Source organism: Mirounga angustirostris, unplaced genomic scaffold, assembly GCF_029215605.1.
Source record: "Mirounga angustirostris isolate CCGP_5_RB_7025 unplaced genomic scaffold, mMirAng1.0.hap1 SCAF_4, whole genome shotgun sequence".
NCBI lineage: Eukaryota > Metazoa > Chordata > Mammalia > Carnivora > Phocidae > Mirounga > Mirounga angustirostris.
Genome location: NW_026991712.1, coordinates 160,211,990 through 160,230,273, shown reverse-complemented (window position 1 = coordinate 160,230,273; position 18,284 = coordinate 160,211,990). Strand labels below are relative to the sequence as shown.

Sequence of the window (18,284 nt, the reverse complement as noted above, 5' to 3'; positions counted from 1 at the left end):
TCCATCACCAAGGCCTGTCCTGCTCCCTCTTTTGTGTCTCTCACGTAATGCCCCCCCGGCCCGCCTCTGCTTTGTGCCAGCGCACCTGGACCTTCCAACCGGCTTCTCGCGGGTCTCCTCGTCCTCTTGCCCCTCCTCCACGTGACTCACAAGAATATTTTGTTCTAACGTGCGAACCTGATCCTGTTTGTTACTCAGCTGCTTCTAAGCCTTCTGTGGCTCTTCCTTGCCTATGGAATAGAGGCCCCTGGAATCAGGCCCCCTCTTGAGCTTCACCTTCTGCTAGCACCTTGCCACACTTAGCTATACCTTGACCCCTAGAGCTGTGCGTCTTGCGGGCTCAGGCCTCCATGCTTTAGCTTTCTTCTCTGCAGGGCACTGGGAAAATGCCGCCTCGTCTGTCCCCAATACCCCCAGCGATATCCAGAGCTCCCTCCTCCGCTCTCCTATTGATGCTTTCCCTCCCCTGTGTTCCCTCGTACAGTATGGCAGTTATTTCCCAGGGAACCCGTCACTCCCTCAGGACTGTGAGCTACGCTGGACCGTGTCTTGCTTACGTGTTTGCCCCCAGCTACTTGCATGGGGCCTTGTGCATGTTGGAGATCAACAAGCCCCGAATGACTGAAGGAGTGCAAGGAGTGTTTAGGGGAGAATATGTGACCGATTGTGATCCGGGAGCAGGCAGTGGAATGCTAGGTAGGTAGAGGGTTCTGTGGGCTCAAGTCCTGAGGAGAGGGTTCTAGCAGAAGGTGAACTTCCAAAGAGGAGACCTGGCAGGCAGGCTGGAGAGTCTGCACTCCTTTTGCAGGCAATAGGAAGCCCTTGGAGAAAGATCTTTGGTCCTTCTCAAGACCTTTGGGCCTGTGGCACCAGCCAGTGCGTAGAGTTTCCCAGCTGCCTCTAGGATGCCGGGAGGGCTTTACTTGTCTCCAGCCTTGAGGGGCCCCAAACAAGGGGTCTCATTTTCCTGAAGGCAGCCTCCTTCTTCCTCCATATGCTCTCTAGCCCCATCCTCCACCACGTGGACATACTTATAGGTCCCTTTGTGATGATTTCCCCTTCCAAGCTGTTCTGAGGGGCCCCACGGGATGATTTGCCCGCTGTTTAAACTTCTAAGTCTAGAACAGAAGTGGAGTGGACTTGAGAGGGCTTCGGCCCCAGGAAACGTCCCTAAAGATGTTGCTGGGTCAACTAAGCCGAGGACGGCAGGCGCTGTGTTGTGTTTCCGCATCCATGCTGATCTTCTCTACCTCCTGATGCTGCCAAATGACAGTCTTGAGGAGGGGGCTGGGCCAGGGAGGCTGAAAATGTGGAGACTGTCATGGTTAAAAATAACTCGTGTACTGCAGTTGGGCGTGTTTCGTCAGCAGCAGAGAAGAGGCGGGACGGCTGCTTCAGGGCCTGGCTGAAATCTTGCTGTGATTTTGGAACGTGGTGGGGGCTCGACCAGGGTTATTTAAAAGGCAGCCTGGCTTCTGCAGGGACTACTTCCTGTGAGGTGCAGGAAGGGCATGTCTGGGAGACCCTGGGTGCTCTGAGGCTCTCTGAAGTTACAACTTTCATTCTGGGAGGAAATGAAGTCAGTCTGGCCCTGGGAGCCAGCTGTGGCCCATGCAATTTTCTCCTCCTCGTGGGTCTGGGTGTGAAGCCAAGTGGGGCTGTCCGAATCAGTCTCACCAAATGCAGAGACCTCCCTCCTTCCCTGGACCCATTCAGTGTCCTGTGCTTGAGAGGCCTGATGGGGAAGGGGGGCGCTGCTGGTCACACATGTCGGACTGGAGAGGCGTGTCAGGGCTGAGAAACCTGCTGATCTTAGTCTACAAAGCCCAAACAGGTTCTGGGGGCTCCATGCATGCTGTAACCCGATTCTTCCCATCCTCATCCTTTCCCGCCAGTTTCCCTCTCTCTTCTTGGCCAGCCCTATTCTCAACTCCTTAAGCCTAGCCACATTACAATGGAACAATAGTCCATTAACAAGAAAGCCTGTTTCTGTTGATCAGTGTTTGGGTTTGCATAGAGATTTCACAATAACTGTGAGTTAGGTAGGACACGTGTTAGGATCTGAGGCTCAGAGGATTTAAACAACTTGCCTGTAGTCAACACTCTGGTAGAGACAGATCCTCCGACTCTGGGTACACTGCTATTTCCATTTCCTTAGGCAACGTGTGGCAACCAGGCCAGGCTGAATCTTCTGCAGGTGACAAAATAAAAAGCTGAACTGGTCTCCAGACTCACTGAGAACTCTTCTGATCACTTCTGGGAGAGGTCTCAAGATCCTGGCCTATAAAAAGGCAGAGACAAAGATCTCTGAAACTTTGCCTCTTTGAAGACCTCTGGCTCTCTGTGGTTGGTGACCAGCTTTAGGGATATCCTTACTCATCCATCGGTGGGGGGCAACAAGGAATGGGAGGGACTGGGGAAGATACTCTAGCAAGAAGCACAACCCCACAGGAGAGGAAAGAAGATTCTATCTCTTGAGGCTTGTGGAGAGCCTCCCCCCAGCCCTGGGAAAAGCTGGGTATAGGACAGAGTGTCACACAGTTACACACTGTACAATTCTAGGGGGCACCATTCCTACTTTTTGTCATTGTGGATTTGTATATTTATTATGACAAATTTCCTGCAGATGGCAGTGAAGTGTCTGGAAGAAGGGATCCCCTTTGGGCTGGGGCTGGGCTGCATGCCGGAGGAATTCACCACCCACCTATATTAGTCAGGTATTCATCCATCACATCTTCAGGACCCTCCCTGTTCTTAGCATTGATATTCAAAGATGGCTGAAGTGCTCGCTTCGGCAGCACATATATTAAAATCAAAGATGGCTGGAGATGTGGTCCCTTCTTCACGGAGCTCGGTCTGGTTGAGAGGATAGCGGGGAAAAAATAATTACATTGCTGCGTGCATTGTGAAAGAGGGGGAGCACAGGGACTCAGGGATAAGGATTGGCCTCCTAATTAACCAGTAGAAAGCATCCATCGGATTTGTTCTTGGGGGCCCCTCAGCAGGTGCTGGTGAAATCATCATCTCCAATATCTGCTCCAGTGTGGTCTCCCCCGGAAGGCTTCCCTGATCCCTCCAGTCAGACAGCAATTGTATCTCTGCCCAGCCCTAGTTTCAGTTGACCTTCTTTTAGAGTTCATTGTTTCCGCCACCAGATCTAGAGGTTGCTATAGACAGGAGTCCCCATCTTACCCTGCCTGCTGTTGCCCCAGGATCTCACTCTGAGAGCATGGGCTTATTAGAATCTAGAAGCCCAGTGGGAGCTGTGAGATGCAGCTCTGATGCTGGTTTGCCCTGCTATCAGAGCTCAGCTCAGCTCGGCTGCTGGAGTCTCTCAAGGGCTTGCCTTTGGGGAGACAGCACATGCCTGGTCAGAGGAAGGGGCCGCACCTCTGCACCCATGCATCTCTCCTCTGGGATGGAAGCTCTGAGAAGGAGCCTTTTTGCTTGTTCATTCATTCATGGAGACAAGTGGACCTGGAGTCAGAAAACTCAGGCGAATGACTTCACTTCTTGGAGCCTCAGAGTCCTTAGCTGTAAAAGGGAAATGATGGCATCTGCGTTGAATGGTCATTGGAGGAGAGTCGGAATGCGTTAGACGACACGGGTTAACATGCCTGTTCCTGCACTTAGTGTGTCATTCCTTGTAAGTTCTCTGGGCCACTAGAAGAGGCAGTGGAGTCTCCAGGAAGGCAGCAGTTTCCCAGATGAGCAAGGGAGGAGCTTTAGGCCTCTTAATTCCGTCCCTTTCTTTTGTTCACACTAGGGCTTGGTCAGAGGGCAGGTGGAAATGTTTTTTTCTTGGCCACGCCATGTTGGGAAGAAAGGGATGCAGGGGTGGGAAAGGGAGCCTTAAACACCGATTCCACTGGGAACCCTTATTCCAGAGGCACCAGTCTTGCTTGTGCCAGGCTCTTTGACCTTTGCACCGAAGGAGCCTCCTCTTCCTTGCTAGTTTCTTCCTGGCAGTACACTCAGGAGTCCCTGATCCTGTCCTGGAGCTTGGTTTCAGTAGCAGGAGAGAGCAGCAGGAGAGTCCCATGAAAGTGGGGCAGAATGAATTGTAGCTACACACCATCAGCTCAGCCCCAGCCCTCTGAAAGTGAATCTGGGTCACAGTAGCTGCAGGGATGGAAAGTGACCACGTGGGCAGAATTTTGTGCAGGCAGCTGAAAAGACAGCCCAACTGTCTTTTCTCTGAGGCTCAGGGTCTTTGTGGGACCCCAGCTGGTGAAGGAAGGTGGTTGCCACATTGCAAGGTGTCAGCTTTGTGCTGTTGGTTTCCCATCATGCCTTTCTAGTAACTTCCCAGGTGACATGGAGACAGGTTTGGAATGGCAGTTTGACTCATGCTTTTCTGTTCTGGAGCAGCTAAGGACTGAGGTTAAGAATGCGGAGGAAGGACTGGTTCATCTGGGGGCTGCGGAAGGCTGTCATTTCTCAGTCCCACGGGGTTAGAGATGACATGGCACCAGAGGAGCAGACCAAGCCGTGGAATCTAGGGCGGCACTTTCTTTTGTTCCAGCAGCCTGCCCCCTGGGAGGAGGTCTGTGAACGTATCTGGGGGGAGTATTAATAACCCACCATCGCCAAAGTGCTATCCTGAGTCCGGCCAGTTGCTGTGGCTAGGACCTGCCGTGATTTGGCCCTGGGTCTGCCTGTTGCCACCTGTCAGCTAGAAGTGGGCCAGCTTCCTGGCCCTGCCTTGACGCTCCTGCAGGAGCAGAACTGGTGCACCTGGCTGCAATCTCTGCCTGGACTTAGGGTGCTGCTGCAGAGACGGCCTGGCAGCCCCTGGAACCTGAAAACTGATGATGGGTGGACGTTTCTGTCCTCATCTGTGTCTCACCCCTACCCCAAGAAGATACCTGGCTTTTGCTTTGCGTCTAGGGGAAGGTTCTGCCTGGAGCCTCAGGGGGTGTGTCTCTGGGCATGCCTTTCCCTCTGCATTCCCTCCTTACTCGTCTCCTCCCTCCCGTGCTCATTCTTCCAGTCATTCACTCAAGGGCATGGCTTTGGGAGTCAGTTGGAGTCCCAGTTCCAGTTCCATCACTTGCCATTTGGGTGAGCCTGGGAAATTACTAACTTCACTGAGCCTCACTTTCTCATGGTTAAAATGGGGGAGCAAGAGTGCCACCGTGGGTGGGAGTCTTGTGGGGTGGGTTAAATGAGATCGTGGGAGTGAGGTGCTTGGCCCAATGCCTAGTAATCAGCACTAGATACACATTAACCATTCTCATGAATATTACTCATTTGCTCATAAACTTGTTTGCTAATTCATGCATGCATCGATTCATTCCTTTGCTTATTCATTGATCATGCACTTACTTGTTTACCACATATTTCTAGAGCTGCTTTGTGCTAGGCTCTGACTGGGCTTCAGAACCCAGGTCCCTCCTGTGCAGGCAGTTAGCATGCAGCCTGAGCTGCCACATGGCAAGCTGGAGTTATCTGGAAGTGCCGAGAGGGAAGGCTTTCCTCCTACTTCTGCCCCTTATGCTAGCTTAGCGCTATGATAGCATTTGATCTGGGCCTTGGAAAAGAAATAGGCCTTTGCCAGGACAACCTGAAGAGAAAGGGCATATCCCTGTTGCTTGTTTCTTTATTCCTGTTCCCCTCTCTTCGGCCTCAGTAGAAAGGAAAGAAGGGAAATGAAGAGAGAACAGCCGGTAGGAGTTAGGAATTAAAGAATTCAGAGGGTGGCTTGGGGATTTGAACTCTGGACTCAGTCCAGGAACTCCTAGGAGCTGATGCCAGCCAGGATCCCCTAGTAAATAATGGTTGTAAAAGCTACTGTGTGCTGAGTCCAAGATGTGTGCCTATGTCATTCAGTCCTCCCAGAACCCTGGGAACTAGTTGCTACTCTCTCTGCTTTACAGAAGGGAAGTGAAGGAACTTGTCTGAGGTCAGCCTCTAAGCTGCTTGTGCAGCTGGGCTTCAGCATCGCTGAATGGGTATGGCGCCCCCTGGAGCACCCCACGTGCAGTGTGCCCTCTGGAGTTCATTGCTGTAGCTCAAGTGGGCCTAAATCCAAATTCCCCGCATTCTTCAGAACATTTCAAACATATACTAAAGTTGTGGGAATAGTATAGTGAACCCCCATCACCCAGATTCAAGAATGATCGATTCGGGCACCTGGGTGGCTCAGTCGGTTAAGCGACTGCCTTCGGCTCAGGTCATGATCCTGGAGTCCCGGGATCGAGTCCCGCATCGGGCTCCCTGCTCAGCAGGGAGTCTGCTTCTCCCTCTGACCCTCCTCCCTCTCATGCTCTCTGTCTCTCATTCTCTCTCTCGCAAATAAATAAAATCTTAAAAAAAAAAATTAAAAAAAAAAAAAAAGAATGATCGATTCATGGCCAATCTTATTTCACTCACGCACTTCACTTCTGCCTCCCCAGTTACAGAGATGGAAGTTCCAGTAATCACATACTCTCACCTCCTCACATTTAAACTATCATATTGCCTTACCCCCCGTAGTCAATATATTGGTTTATCTGCTCAGTAGTCAGTCATATCTGAGCTGGAACCGTCCCACTCAACCCATTTCCCAGAGGCATCATGCAGGATTCTGACTTCTGAACACCAGGGCCCCGGGTGTCATGTGTCCCCTCCAGTGTTGCTTATCTGATCCTCTGGCCCTTTCCAGCTTGCGGTTCATGCCCTACTCCCAGAACACGCAGAGCTAGGCTCAAGCATTCCTGGCTCTGTGTCTGGAAATTTGATTTCTGAGGATGGTGTCTGTCTGTTTTGCCTAAACCACTTCAAACCCATGGACCCTGGGTTTGAATCAGGATGCTGCCAGTGTAATTAAGGAAGTCCCCTGAAAATGGATTTCGAGGATTCAGTCTTTTTTTTTTTTTTAAAGATTTTATTTATTTATTTGAGACAGAATGAGAAAGAGAGAGAGCACATGAGAGGGGGGAGGGTCAGAGGGAGAAGCAGGCTCCCCGCCGAGCAGGGGACTCCAGGATCATGACCTGAGCCGAAGGCAGTCGCTTAACCAACTGAGCCACCCAGGCGCCCCGAGGACTCAGTCTTAGAGACTGAACTTGAGATGCAATAGGATTGAAGTCTTTAAAATCACAAAGGGAAGGAATTCTAGTCTTGTGAGAGGGGCCTGCGTCCCAGGCCTGCCCTGACACTGGTGAGCTGTTCCACATGAGCAGCCACCACTCTCTGGGGCTTCTTTTGGGATCTGTGCTCAGCTTCTAGGCTGCCTGTCACTGCCCCTTTAGAGCTTTCTGTCCTGAGGTAGTATTGTATGAGGAGATGTTATTTCCTTTTTTTTTTTTTTTTTAAGATTTTATTTATATTTTTGAGAGAGAGAGAGAGCGTGCAAGCACGAGTGGGGTGAGAGGCAGAGGGAGAAGCAGGCTCTCCGCTGAGCCGGGAGCCCAGTGCGGGGCTCGATTCCGGGACTCCGGGATCATGACTTGAGCCAAAGGCAGATGCTTAGCTGACTGAGCCACCCAGGTGCCCCAGGCGAGGTTATTTCAAGTGGAGGGGTTAGCCACAGCTCCTAATTTGGGGAACCTCCCAATTCCCCCAAAGAGTGCAGAGTGCCTACAGTCCTGTTTGGTAGGAACCAAAGAGGCCCTACAGAGGATGAATAAGAAGGGAGATTGGGTGTGGTTGATTGAGTGGGGCTTGCATTAGCCTGTTTCCTGAGAGAGAGAGAGAGAGAGAAAATGGTTATAGTCACAGAAAGCCTGGGAGACCGCAGAAGGGCCAATAGCTTTCCTAGCTCCTATTGATATGTTCCCGGTGCCAGGTTTGTGCTTAGCAGCTTACAGGCTTTATTTGACCTCATCCTTAAAACAACTTTAGGAGGCAGATATGCCCACCATAGATGGAACAGAAACGCAGAGAGTCCCGTAACTTGTTCAAGGTCTCCCAGCCAGTAAGGGGCCACACCAGGGAATGCCACTAGCTCTGCCTAGGGCAACCCACTGCCTCCCCCATTACAGGGAAGGGTAGTTTAATAATAGCTAACATCTGTGCAGCACTTCAAGGTTCACAGAGTGCCTTAACTCCCATTATCTCCACTGTGCCTCAGGAAGCCCCGGGCGGGTGAGGCATTCCACGCCCCTTTGGGACAGCTGCCTATCAGGGGTCCAGCTTCTGCTCATTTCGCCCAGTAAGGATTGGAGGTTCTTTGGCATTGGCTCTGACAAGCCAGGGGAGAAGGCCTAGGGAGAGGCTGAGGTGGAGAGACTTGGCCAGTTACTATGGTAACCCAGATGGCTGAGTAACCATTTTGAGGGTTGCTATGGTGACGGGCTGCCTGTGGCAGGGATCTTGTCTTCCTGGGTGGCTGGCACCATCCAGACCTCTTAAATTAGCGACGTTGCACTCTCTGAACAGAAGAGGGCAGCATGATGGTGGGCAAAGTCTTCCTACCCCATAGTGGACTGCGGAACTGGAGGCAAAGCTTAGTTAAGTGTTTCCAGGGCCTGGGAGGAAAGGAAGTTTGGGCTGGAGATGGAAAGGCTGATGGGGCTGGGCCTGGAGGCAGGTGTCCTGAGACTAGAACTGGATGATATTCTTCCAAGATCTAGCTGAAGGACAGGGCTTGGGGCAGCCCCTTCAGTGTCTGCTTCCAGCTACTACTGGGGAATGTAAAAGGCACAGGAAACAGCTTACCCTGCAAGGAGGAACAGAGCGCATGCGCACGCACGCACGCACCCATGCACGCACACACTACTAGCAAAGAATTTATTTATAAAGCATCCATTAACACATGTAAAATAATGCAGCAGTAGGAGCCAAGCTGAAGAAGTGCTGGGAGTAAACCTTCTAGAGGTTGGAGGAGGAGCACTAGCAGAAGGAGAAATAATTTTTCACTTCTTTCTTCTCTGCACCTGAAACCCTTGGCCTCTGAGTGGACACTAAATTGGATTCTCAATTGTCTTGAATCACAGATCCAGCCCACATCCCCCACCCCCACATGTCTTCAGTTGAGACATCTATGCCTTCAGCAAATATTTTGTGAACATCTACTAGATGCAAAGTATTGTATTAGGTCCTAAGATGAGGGAAGATGAAAGAGATGTGTCTGCCTCAAAGAACTTCTGAACCAGGACGTTAAGGAGGCAGTGATGCAAACACCCACAATACATGTGGCTGGAACCCCGGGAATGAGAGAAAGAAAATGTGGTTGGGATTTTGAGAAGAGTCTCTTCTATCTGGGTTGATTAAAAATAACTTCATGTCTTTTGGGGTGAGCTTTCAAGATGGGTAGGATTTCATTAGGTGAAGTTGGGGAGTAGAGGACATTCCAGGCAAAGGCTCAGAGTTTGATTATAGGGGAAGACGCCGCACACGAGGGTATCATGGGAGTTCAGCTTGTAAAGGAAAGTAGATGTCAAATTATGGAGGACTTTAGGGGCACCTGGGTGGCTCAGTTGGTTAAGCGACTGCCTTCGGCTTAGGTCATGACCCCAGGGTCCTGGGATCGAGCCCCGCATTGGGCTCCCTGCTCCGCGGGAGGCCTGCTTCTCCCTCTCCCACTCCCCCTGCTTGTGTTCCCTCTCACGCTGTCTCTCTCTCTCTGTCAATTAAATAAATAAATAAAATCTTAAAAAAAAATATGGAGGACTTTGAATGCCAGGCACAGGTAAGGGATACTGTGAGAGACAAGCGTATTCTCTTCTTAAATACTCTGGCCTTCTAGCTAGTCAGAAGCCACAGGCAGCTGAGTATTTTAGGATCATCTGGTCCACTCATTCATCCACTGAATCAAAATTTTAAACAAATATTTGATGAGTGCCCTGCAGGTGCCAGGTCATTTGCTAGATGCAGGTCCTGTGGTGAACAAGGCAGACAACAGCCCCAGTCCTCAGGGAGCTAATGGTTTACTAAGGATGAAAGACATGGAACTGATAGGTTCAAGTGTGATGGATATTACCAAAGGGGAGTAGAGGGGGAGGGAGGATCTACTAATCCGGGGGATCAAGGCAGGCTTCTCTGTAGGAGTTTCAGCAGAGGTGTGAGTAGGAATGAGCCAGGCCAAAAGAGGAGAGCAGTGAAGGGTTACAGCCTGGGAGAAGAGCAGGTGGGAAGGCCCTGAGGCGAGAGAGCACATGTTTGAGAAGCTGAAAGAAGTTGAAAGAGGCTGGACCTTAGAGAGAGGGCCCCTTGATGAGCCTTAAGTGGGGGGCGGACACGGAGGAAAAAATAAGGCTTTATTTACTTGTATTACCCTTTCCTCCCACTAGATGTCCTTCTGAGTACATCCTGCGTCCTTCGCATTCCCCATTGCAGCCTCCTTAGAAATGCAACAGCAGTCTTGCCATCAGGAGCAAAGGAAAATCATAGACCAAAAGGAGAAAGCCTCAGAGCTGTCCTGATTGTGTGGTCTGGCTATAAATTTAGACTGTTGCTTAGAAAAAACCAGAAACCTTCCCTTCATAGTCTTCCTTCTTCCCCCACCCCCAGCAGCTGCTTTGTTCCTCTATCCTTGTAAAATTTTCTCTGTATAAAACAGAAACATCAGCCAAACATGTGGACTTCCCCTTTTCCATTCATTAGAAGAATTCATTACTTCAAAATCTCATGGGAGCATTTAAATGCAAATCTTGTCAAGAAAGCTACTTGAGTCTGAGAAGCCCTCCAGCCACAACCCAAACCAGAACTTTCTTCCTTGATTACCATGTTTCTTAAGAGGAATCTCAACCTCTTGCCCTCTCCCCCGCTAAGTTCCCCAAGCCTTCAACAAAGTCTGATTCCCAGAACAGACTCTCTTTCCCTTCTTGCCCGTCTTTCTTCACTTTTGGCAAGCCTCGGTCACAATTCTTGAGGAACCTGCTTACAAAGTGGCACACGTAGCAGTCCCAGGAGGGGATGGCGGGACTTTTCTATTTACTGTGATGAAAATGAGGCAGATGTCTGGGGGTGAGGGTGGAGGTGTGTGTATGTGTATTTGTGTCTGGGCTTTCTTAGCCCTACTGGAATAAAATAATATAGGAAACGCAGATGACTCAGCACGGATAGAGTCAAGGTCCCCAGAGTTAGCATTTCTATATTCTCTGCTGTTTCCGAAAAATGTGCTTATGCCATCAGTCTCCAACTCCTTCACCCTGCATTTTCCACTAAGTCTTTTATTTGAAAAATAATAAGCCTCTAGTTTATTCTCCTTTTCTTAAACTGAGCTGACTAGCAGCTGACACCAAACTGTGGTCCAGCTTTTTTTAAGCACAAAGGATTAAACTGGAAGGAAATGATCCTTTGTCCAAAGACCCTCCCTGTCTGCCCTCTTTTAGGTCCTTCCCTATGTGATCTCCATGCCTAGAACATGGGCAGGCCCGCAGAACTTGATGGATGGAGAAAGATATGATGAATGACTTGCTCACCCGATTTTTGATCATGGTATGATGTGGAAACAACCAGTGCGCACCTATTAGTGAAAAGCATCATCTCTTATTATTAATGTGCTGAGCATCGACCAAGTACTTGGCACTACTCATAGTCTATAAAGAGGCAGGCCTTGCCCCAGGGGGAAGAAGCTCCTCTTTAAAAACCTTGAGAATAGGAACTGAAATGGAAACCTAAGTCCCAATTTTGCCTGCTCAATGTCTCACGAATTCTTTTTTTTACTTGCTAATATGCTGTATTGTGAGATCAGCCAGCTTAACTTTTTACCCACAACCATCTCCCCACCCCCTGAAAAATCAAGTTAACAGACTTGATGAGGCCCTGGAGGATAATGGCTGGATGAGGGGAGATGGGGGCAAAAAGATCATCTGCATTTACCCGAGTTGCTCATTCACAACTATGGGCCCCCAGTGCGGTCTGTGATTACTGGGACTGAAGGATACACGGGTGAATGGAGGATCAGATGATATTGGGAACTCCCTTTCTCATAATGGTTCCAAATAAATCCCTACCTGTATTTACCAGTTTCCTTCCTTGGCTTTCCTTTCCCCTGACAGAGAATACTGGGCTTCTTTTTCTCATCAATGACAAGTTAGGCTCCAGGATCCTTTTCTTTGTTCCGTAACAGGTCCCCACATTTCCCCCTTCTGATCTAAGTCTCTCTGTTCTGATGGCTGTCACAGCGCCATAATCCTGTTGGGTCTTTTCCCTCTGTCGATTTACGTCCTACTGTCTCTCTTACTCACCCCACCGTGCGGTCAGAATCCCGTTTTCATTCCAACCCCCCCCCCCCCCCCCCCGTTGTCATTTCTCAGCTTCGGGCTCCTCTTCCTTGGCCTGGTTTACTTCATGGTGCTTGGCGTGCCCTCTCATTTCAAGTTGTTTCTTCCGTTTCTGGAAAACCCTTTGTTTCTGGGATTCCGTGTGGCCTCAGTGTGGCCTTCGGCCTCACACTGCGGCCCTGTCTGGCTCCTGCCCCTGTCCTCATTCTGACCGCGTCTGGCCCTGGATCTACCTGGGTCTTTCGCTCTCCCCCTTCCTCTCAGTTCCTCTAGGCCCTTCTCTAGCAGCCGCACAGGCCCGGCTCGGTTTCGGCCAGCCAGGGGGCTCCCTCCTTTGTCCCAGCGGCGGCTGTAGGTCAGCGCGGAGCCGGGTGCCCGCCCGCCCTGTGGCGTCGGCCCGGTGGTCTCCCCGCCGCTGCGGCCGGCGCAGCCCTTCATTCGCACGCGCGTGGGGCCTTGGGCCCCGCGGCCCCCGCCGCCCTCGGCCCGCGCCCCCTGCCCCGCGGGCGGTGGCCCGCAGCCAGCCGGGCCCCGCGTGGGCAGCCGGGGGGCCGGGCCGCGCCGCGCCGGGCGGCCGAGGCGGCGGGAGAGGGGCGGGGACGGGCCGGGCCTGGCGCTCCTGACAGGAGGAGTCGCCGCCGCCGCCGCCGCCGCCGCGCCGGGGCGGGCTGAGGGAGGAGCGGAGCGAGGGGTGGGGAGGCGGAAACGCGAGCCGGGACCGGCGGAGCGCGAGCGGCCGGGTGCGGGCGGGCGGAGGAGCGGAGCGCGACTGCCGGGCGGGGCGAGGCGGGTGAGGAGCGGACAGCGGACAGCGGACAGCCGGGGCGCCGCCGCCGCCGCCCCCGAGCCGCACAAAGGGCCGAGGCTGGGGCCGCCGCCGCCTGAGCGCGCGGGCCTGCAGCCGGCGCCCGCCGGGGCCCGGGGGGAGCGCGGCGCGGGCGGCCATGGCCGGCTACGTGCCGGGTCAGCAGCCGGCCAACCGCAGCCAGGAGAAGGAGTTCGTGCAGGCGTACGAGGATGTGCTGGAGCGCTACAAAGGTGCGGCGGGCGGCGCGGCGGGGCCGGGGGCCCGGCGGGGTGGCGCCCACCCCGGCGTCGGGGCTGGCCCCGGACCTGCTCCTTCTCGGGCCAGCTTATTTGCGGAGTTGAGATAAGCCTGCGGGAGACGGCGCTCTCCCCAGCACTGGTTACATTAGCCGCCCTATTATCTGGAAGGAGGCGAGCCCGGGCGCTGCCGCCGGAGCCCCGGCGCCGTGGGGAGTTGCGGGGAGGAGGAGGAGGAGGAGGAGGAGTCGGGCGCGAGGGGCCTCCCCGTCCGCTCCGGGTGTCCGGCTCCCCTCGCCAAGGCTCGGGCGGCCGCGAGCCCGCCCGGGGGCCCTCGCCCCCCTTTGTCTCCCTCAGTCTCCGCTCCGTCGCGTGGCGGCCGGGGTCGGTGAGTGTGCACTTTTGGGGGTGAGGCCTCCTCTCCGCCCAGCCCCGGGGGCTTCGAGCCGGTGGAAGCGGGGGTCTGCCGCTCCTCTCCCTCCCACCGAAAGGCTTGCGGTCGACTCGGGTTGCAGCCCAGAGGCGCTCTGGCTGAGCAGTCCCGCACTCCAGTGCCTCCTGCAAGGCCTGGGTGTCCGCGAGAAAGTTTTGACAGGCGGAGGGTCTGCGGACCGCGGCTCCCCGACGTGTCCCCGGCTGCCCGAGGTGCCCTTAGCGCTCGAGGTTGGGGTGCGCGGCCCCGGGGGCCCCTGCTCTGATCTTGAACATCCAGGCCTGGGCTTTGCTTTGTGTAGCAGTTGAGCTTTCCAGGCAGGGAGATTTCCCCCAGAAACTCCAGAGGCAGCACTTTCTCCTATTTTATTCAGCGGCGCCCTTGTGACTGGGCCTCTAGTTTCTTTTCATGGGAAGGAGAGGAAACTTCAGCCCTTATGCCTGAGTCTAGCATACTTGTTTACGACACCTACCCAGTGAAGGGAAACTAATGCAGAAGCTGTAAAACGCTCCCTCTTTTTCTTCCCTTGTGGCATTAGAGTTCTGCTCGGGAATGCAGCAGGAGAGAGAGAAGTGAAATGCTAAAAGGGACCTGCTGAGGAGTTCTGCTCTTTCCCTTCTGCATCGGCTCCTGTGAACTGTGCAGGTTTCCCTGCCTGCAGCAAGTGTTCTGTCAACCCGCTGTGGTCTTTCTTTTAAGAAATGTAGGTTCATTTCAGAGCACAAAGAGGTTAGATTGTGCTGCTGAACTTCATTGAAAAAAGTGCTGCTAAGTGAATGGTTGGTTCCCTTAAGTTTCCTTGCAGGCTTTTGAGCAACACTGCACTCTTCAGAGGGAGGACACTCTGCGCCTGTCTTGGGCTGTGACAGCTTTAACAACTAGCAGAATTGTAACACTAATAGGTGAAGAAATCTCAGCCTCTCACTGGATCATGTTGCTGGTGGCCTCCAGCTGAAAGGAAGTTGGATTCCTTAAAAAATGAAAGGAGGAAAGAAGGGGGAAGTAGGGCTGGTTCCAGGAGAGGCCTCTTGTGCTCAGTCCTTTGAGCTGGCTCACTTAGTTTGGTTTCCTCTGAAAGACTGTGATCAGGTGTATAGGAATTTGATCCTTTTCAGGCACAGATCTCTTTCTTGGGAGGAATGAGTCGAAAATGATTGGCCAAAATAAATTAACTTGAGCCGTTTGAATTGTTGTGCAGGCTGCTCTATGATAGGTGCAGAAGAATTTCTCATTACCCCCCGCCCCCCCGCACCATTCTCACTGGGAAGTCAGGGTGGATTAGGATCCAGGCCTTTGTTACTTTGCTGTATGGAATTCTTGCATTTTCCAGACTTAGAAATCCCCTTACTGCCTTTATAGGAGAACTCTTTGCCTAAGCTGGAATCAATAGTGTGAGCGGGGGTGTAGTTTGTGAGAACAAAGACAGGAATTAGTTTTGGAGAGACTTGGGGAAATAGATATTGATGATGTTGGGGTGCTTGACTCTCATTGGTTAGCCACCAGATTACTTGGATCTCTCTCTCTCTCTCTGCTGCTGTTATTTTGTAGTCACCTCATTCTACAAATGCAACAGGATTTTTGTATTCAGAAGGAGAGCTAAAGTTTTCAGCTGCATAAACTGTCCCTGGAAGGGGCAGAGGCTAGAAGGGAACTGATGCATTTGCATTGTGAAGGGAGTCGAACAGTATGTATTGCAGCTGTATTAGGAATGGTTGTCAGGCATGGATTTTCCATAATTGTGCCTGGCAGCCATTTCCCTGTGTGTTGGTAGTGAGCATGGTTTTGGCAGGATTAGATGATTCAGCATGGACATAAACACTCTCTCTCATTTCCTAAATATCCCAGAGGCTCTTTCAGAGCCTGACTATCCAGCAAACAGGAGGTATTAGCTAATAACTTTCTATCCTAACATTTCAGAGTGGGTAGCAACCAGCAGAGCCAGGATATGTTCTTCTTTCAGTTCTCCAACAAACAATTATTAAATATCTATTACAAGTAACACAGTGTTAGGCACTGGGGATGCCGGGTTAATGAATGAGATCTGGTTCCTGCCCTTGGTTTCACATCTAGCAAAGGAAAGAGCTATGCAGACAAATAATTATGATACTATAGTGCTAGAACAGAGGTATATATAAAGGACTGTGGACGCAAGAGGAGGGATGAGTATTTCCACTTGGGGTTCATTGGGAGATTTGACAAAGGAGGTGACCCTTGAGTGGGCCTTTAAGGATGAATGGAATTTAGTCAGATGGAGGAGGGTGGGGAGAAGACAGGAATAAATTCCACATGCAAAGATTTGAAGGTAAAAGTGAATGGAGGGGTTTGAGCAACAGAATGTGAGTAGTTGGGTATGATTAAAGGGCAAGAGTTTTGGGAGCAGATGATACTGTAAAGGATCAGAGTCCAATTTGTAAAGATTTTTTTTTATGGCTTTATTCCATGGGCAGCGGGGGAGTCATTGAAAGTTTAAAAAAAGCAACAGCGAGTATGTCAATTTTATTAAATCATGATAGAGGACATACCTGTCTAGTGATTAGAATACTTACATTGCTGTCTGGGGCACCCTTTTCCTTGTACCATAGTGATTATGAAGCTAGTAATCAGATGGTTGCTTGGTACACATGGAAACAAAGAAAAGAGACATGCATTGTTTTGAGGAATATTTCATCCAGATGATTTGGGCCAGTTGCATAGTTTTCCTTTCAATAGATTGAAGTCCTTGTGAACACCAAAGCAAACTAGGAAGAACAGTCAGAGAGGTAGGAGAATCAGGATCTGATTCTTTTCCTGGGGTAGGGACAAACTCTATGGAAGCAGCAGTCCACATACGGGTATAGTTTTTGGTTTTAGAGAAGTTTTAAAAAGAAATACAATCTGGGTTCCTGGTGGTTGGTTAAGCAGAAGGGTAATATGTAAGTTTTTTGTGAGGAATTAGACTTTGTGTTTTCACAAAGCCCAAAAAAACTAGAGTCTTTACATGCCAGGCTCAACTAGTAGTAAAAACACAGTCACATTTCAGCTTTGGTAACATGGACTATCTGGTACTTAAAAACTTTGGAGTTCTCACTAGGTGCCATGAAGCCAGTTATGACCGATACTTGTTTATTTTATCACAAAAAAAACCTTACAGAACTTACTGTACAGAGGGAGTGAAGGGTCTGCATATTATTTAACATTCAAAACTAGCAAGGCAGCATAATATAGAAGAGATGAGGTTTTAATTTCTTTAGTCTTGTGCTCCAGTCCTAGTTCTGCCATTTAACATCTCCTTTGGGTTTCACATCTGTTAAAATGGGAATGATAATACTAATTCCTTGGGATTTGTGAGAATCCAAATGAGCTACTGGCACATACTGGGCCATTCATGTTTAGAAAAATGTAGGTAATAGTTTATTTTTTACAAGGTATTTTCATATTTATTATCTTATTCGATCTTTATAATATTTTGTAAGGAAGGTATTATACGCATGGATACATTTACGCATGGAGACTTAAATTATTGCCCAAGAGCCAGGATCGCAGATTTCTAGATGAAGGTTTCACATTGTATCACAGAAGGAAGTCTTAAAATCAGAGCAGTGACCTGGGTTAAGTGAGATAATTGTGAAAATACTTTGTTAATATCGTTATTAGTTTTTAGCCTCTGAACTATACTCCCACCCCTTATGTGGCATACATTTCCAGATCTCTGAACTACCATCATCTCCAACTCCATTTCAGGTAGTTCTTTTCCTTTCCTTTTATTATGGGCGAAGTTTCATGGTATGTAAATTACTTTGACATTAAAAAAAATTTTTTTTTTTATTTTAGTAGGCTCCACGCCTAGCAGGGAGCCCATCTTGGGGCTTGAACTCACGACCCTGAGATCAAGACCTGAGCGGAGATCAAGAGTCAGATGTTTAACCCACTGAGTCACCGTGAGGCACTCCCCTCCCCTGAATTTTTTTAAGTAATCTCTATACCCAAGGTGGGGCTCGAACTCAGGACCCTGAGATCAAGAGTCATGTGCTTCATGGACTGAGCTGGCCAAGCACCCCCACTTTGAAATTTTTATACAAAAACAATGTAATACATGGGGCACCTGGCTGGCTCCGTTGGTTGAGCATCTGCCTTCGGCTCAGGTTGTGATCCCAGGGTCCTGGTATCGAGCCCCAAGTTTGGGCTCCCTGCTCAGCAGGAGTCTGCTTCTCCCTCTCTCTCCCTCTGTCGCTCCCCCTACTTGTGCTCGCTCCTGCTCTCTCTGTCAAGTAAATAAATAAAGATCTTTAAAAAAAAAACCAAAACAATGTAATGCAAAGTGATAAAGTTTTGTTAACACAGTGGTTAGAAAATATAGGCTGAGGCTTTGGTATTGTTTAACTAAGTGACTCTCTGAAGCAACCTCTTGGTTAAATGTAAACTCAGTTTTTAAGTTCCTTTTTAGAACACAGCCCTTGAATCGGAGTGGATAGCTTCTAGACAGAACAATAGAATAATTGCTGCTTCTGGACATGGACACTGTTAATTCAGAAAGTGAGTCAAGTCCGTCTGCTGGGAAATCACAAACTTTAGCCACATTCATGCTGTTGAACTCCTAAAATGTGTGCATGTGCTAACAGTGCTTATGGGAACTACTGCTTTCATCTTGGGCTTGCTTGGCAAGTGACATAATA

At 50.5% G+C, this 18,284-nt stretch overlaps 1 protein-coding gene across 8 annotated transcripts in view; it reads left to right on the top strand.

Annotated features, from left to right (window-relative positions):
• MACF1 (microtubule actin crosslinking factor 1) overlaps positions 1-18,284 on the top strand; it is a 339,058-nt gene that overhangs the window by 1,331 nt on the left and 319,443 nt on the right. The window contains exon 1 of one of the 8 annotated variants that reach the window (XM_064589432.1): positions 12,993-13,193. The exons of the other annotated variants lie outside the window; for them this stretch is intronic. Coding sequence (XP_064445502.1) covers positions 13,100-13,193 — 94 coding nt within the window. The 5' untranslated portion in view covers positions 12,993-13,099. Of the gene's footprint in view, positions 1-12,992; positions 13,194-18,284 lie in introns of those variants that run through there. 8 annotated transcript variants of the gene reach the window in all.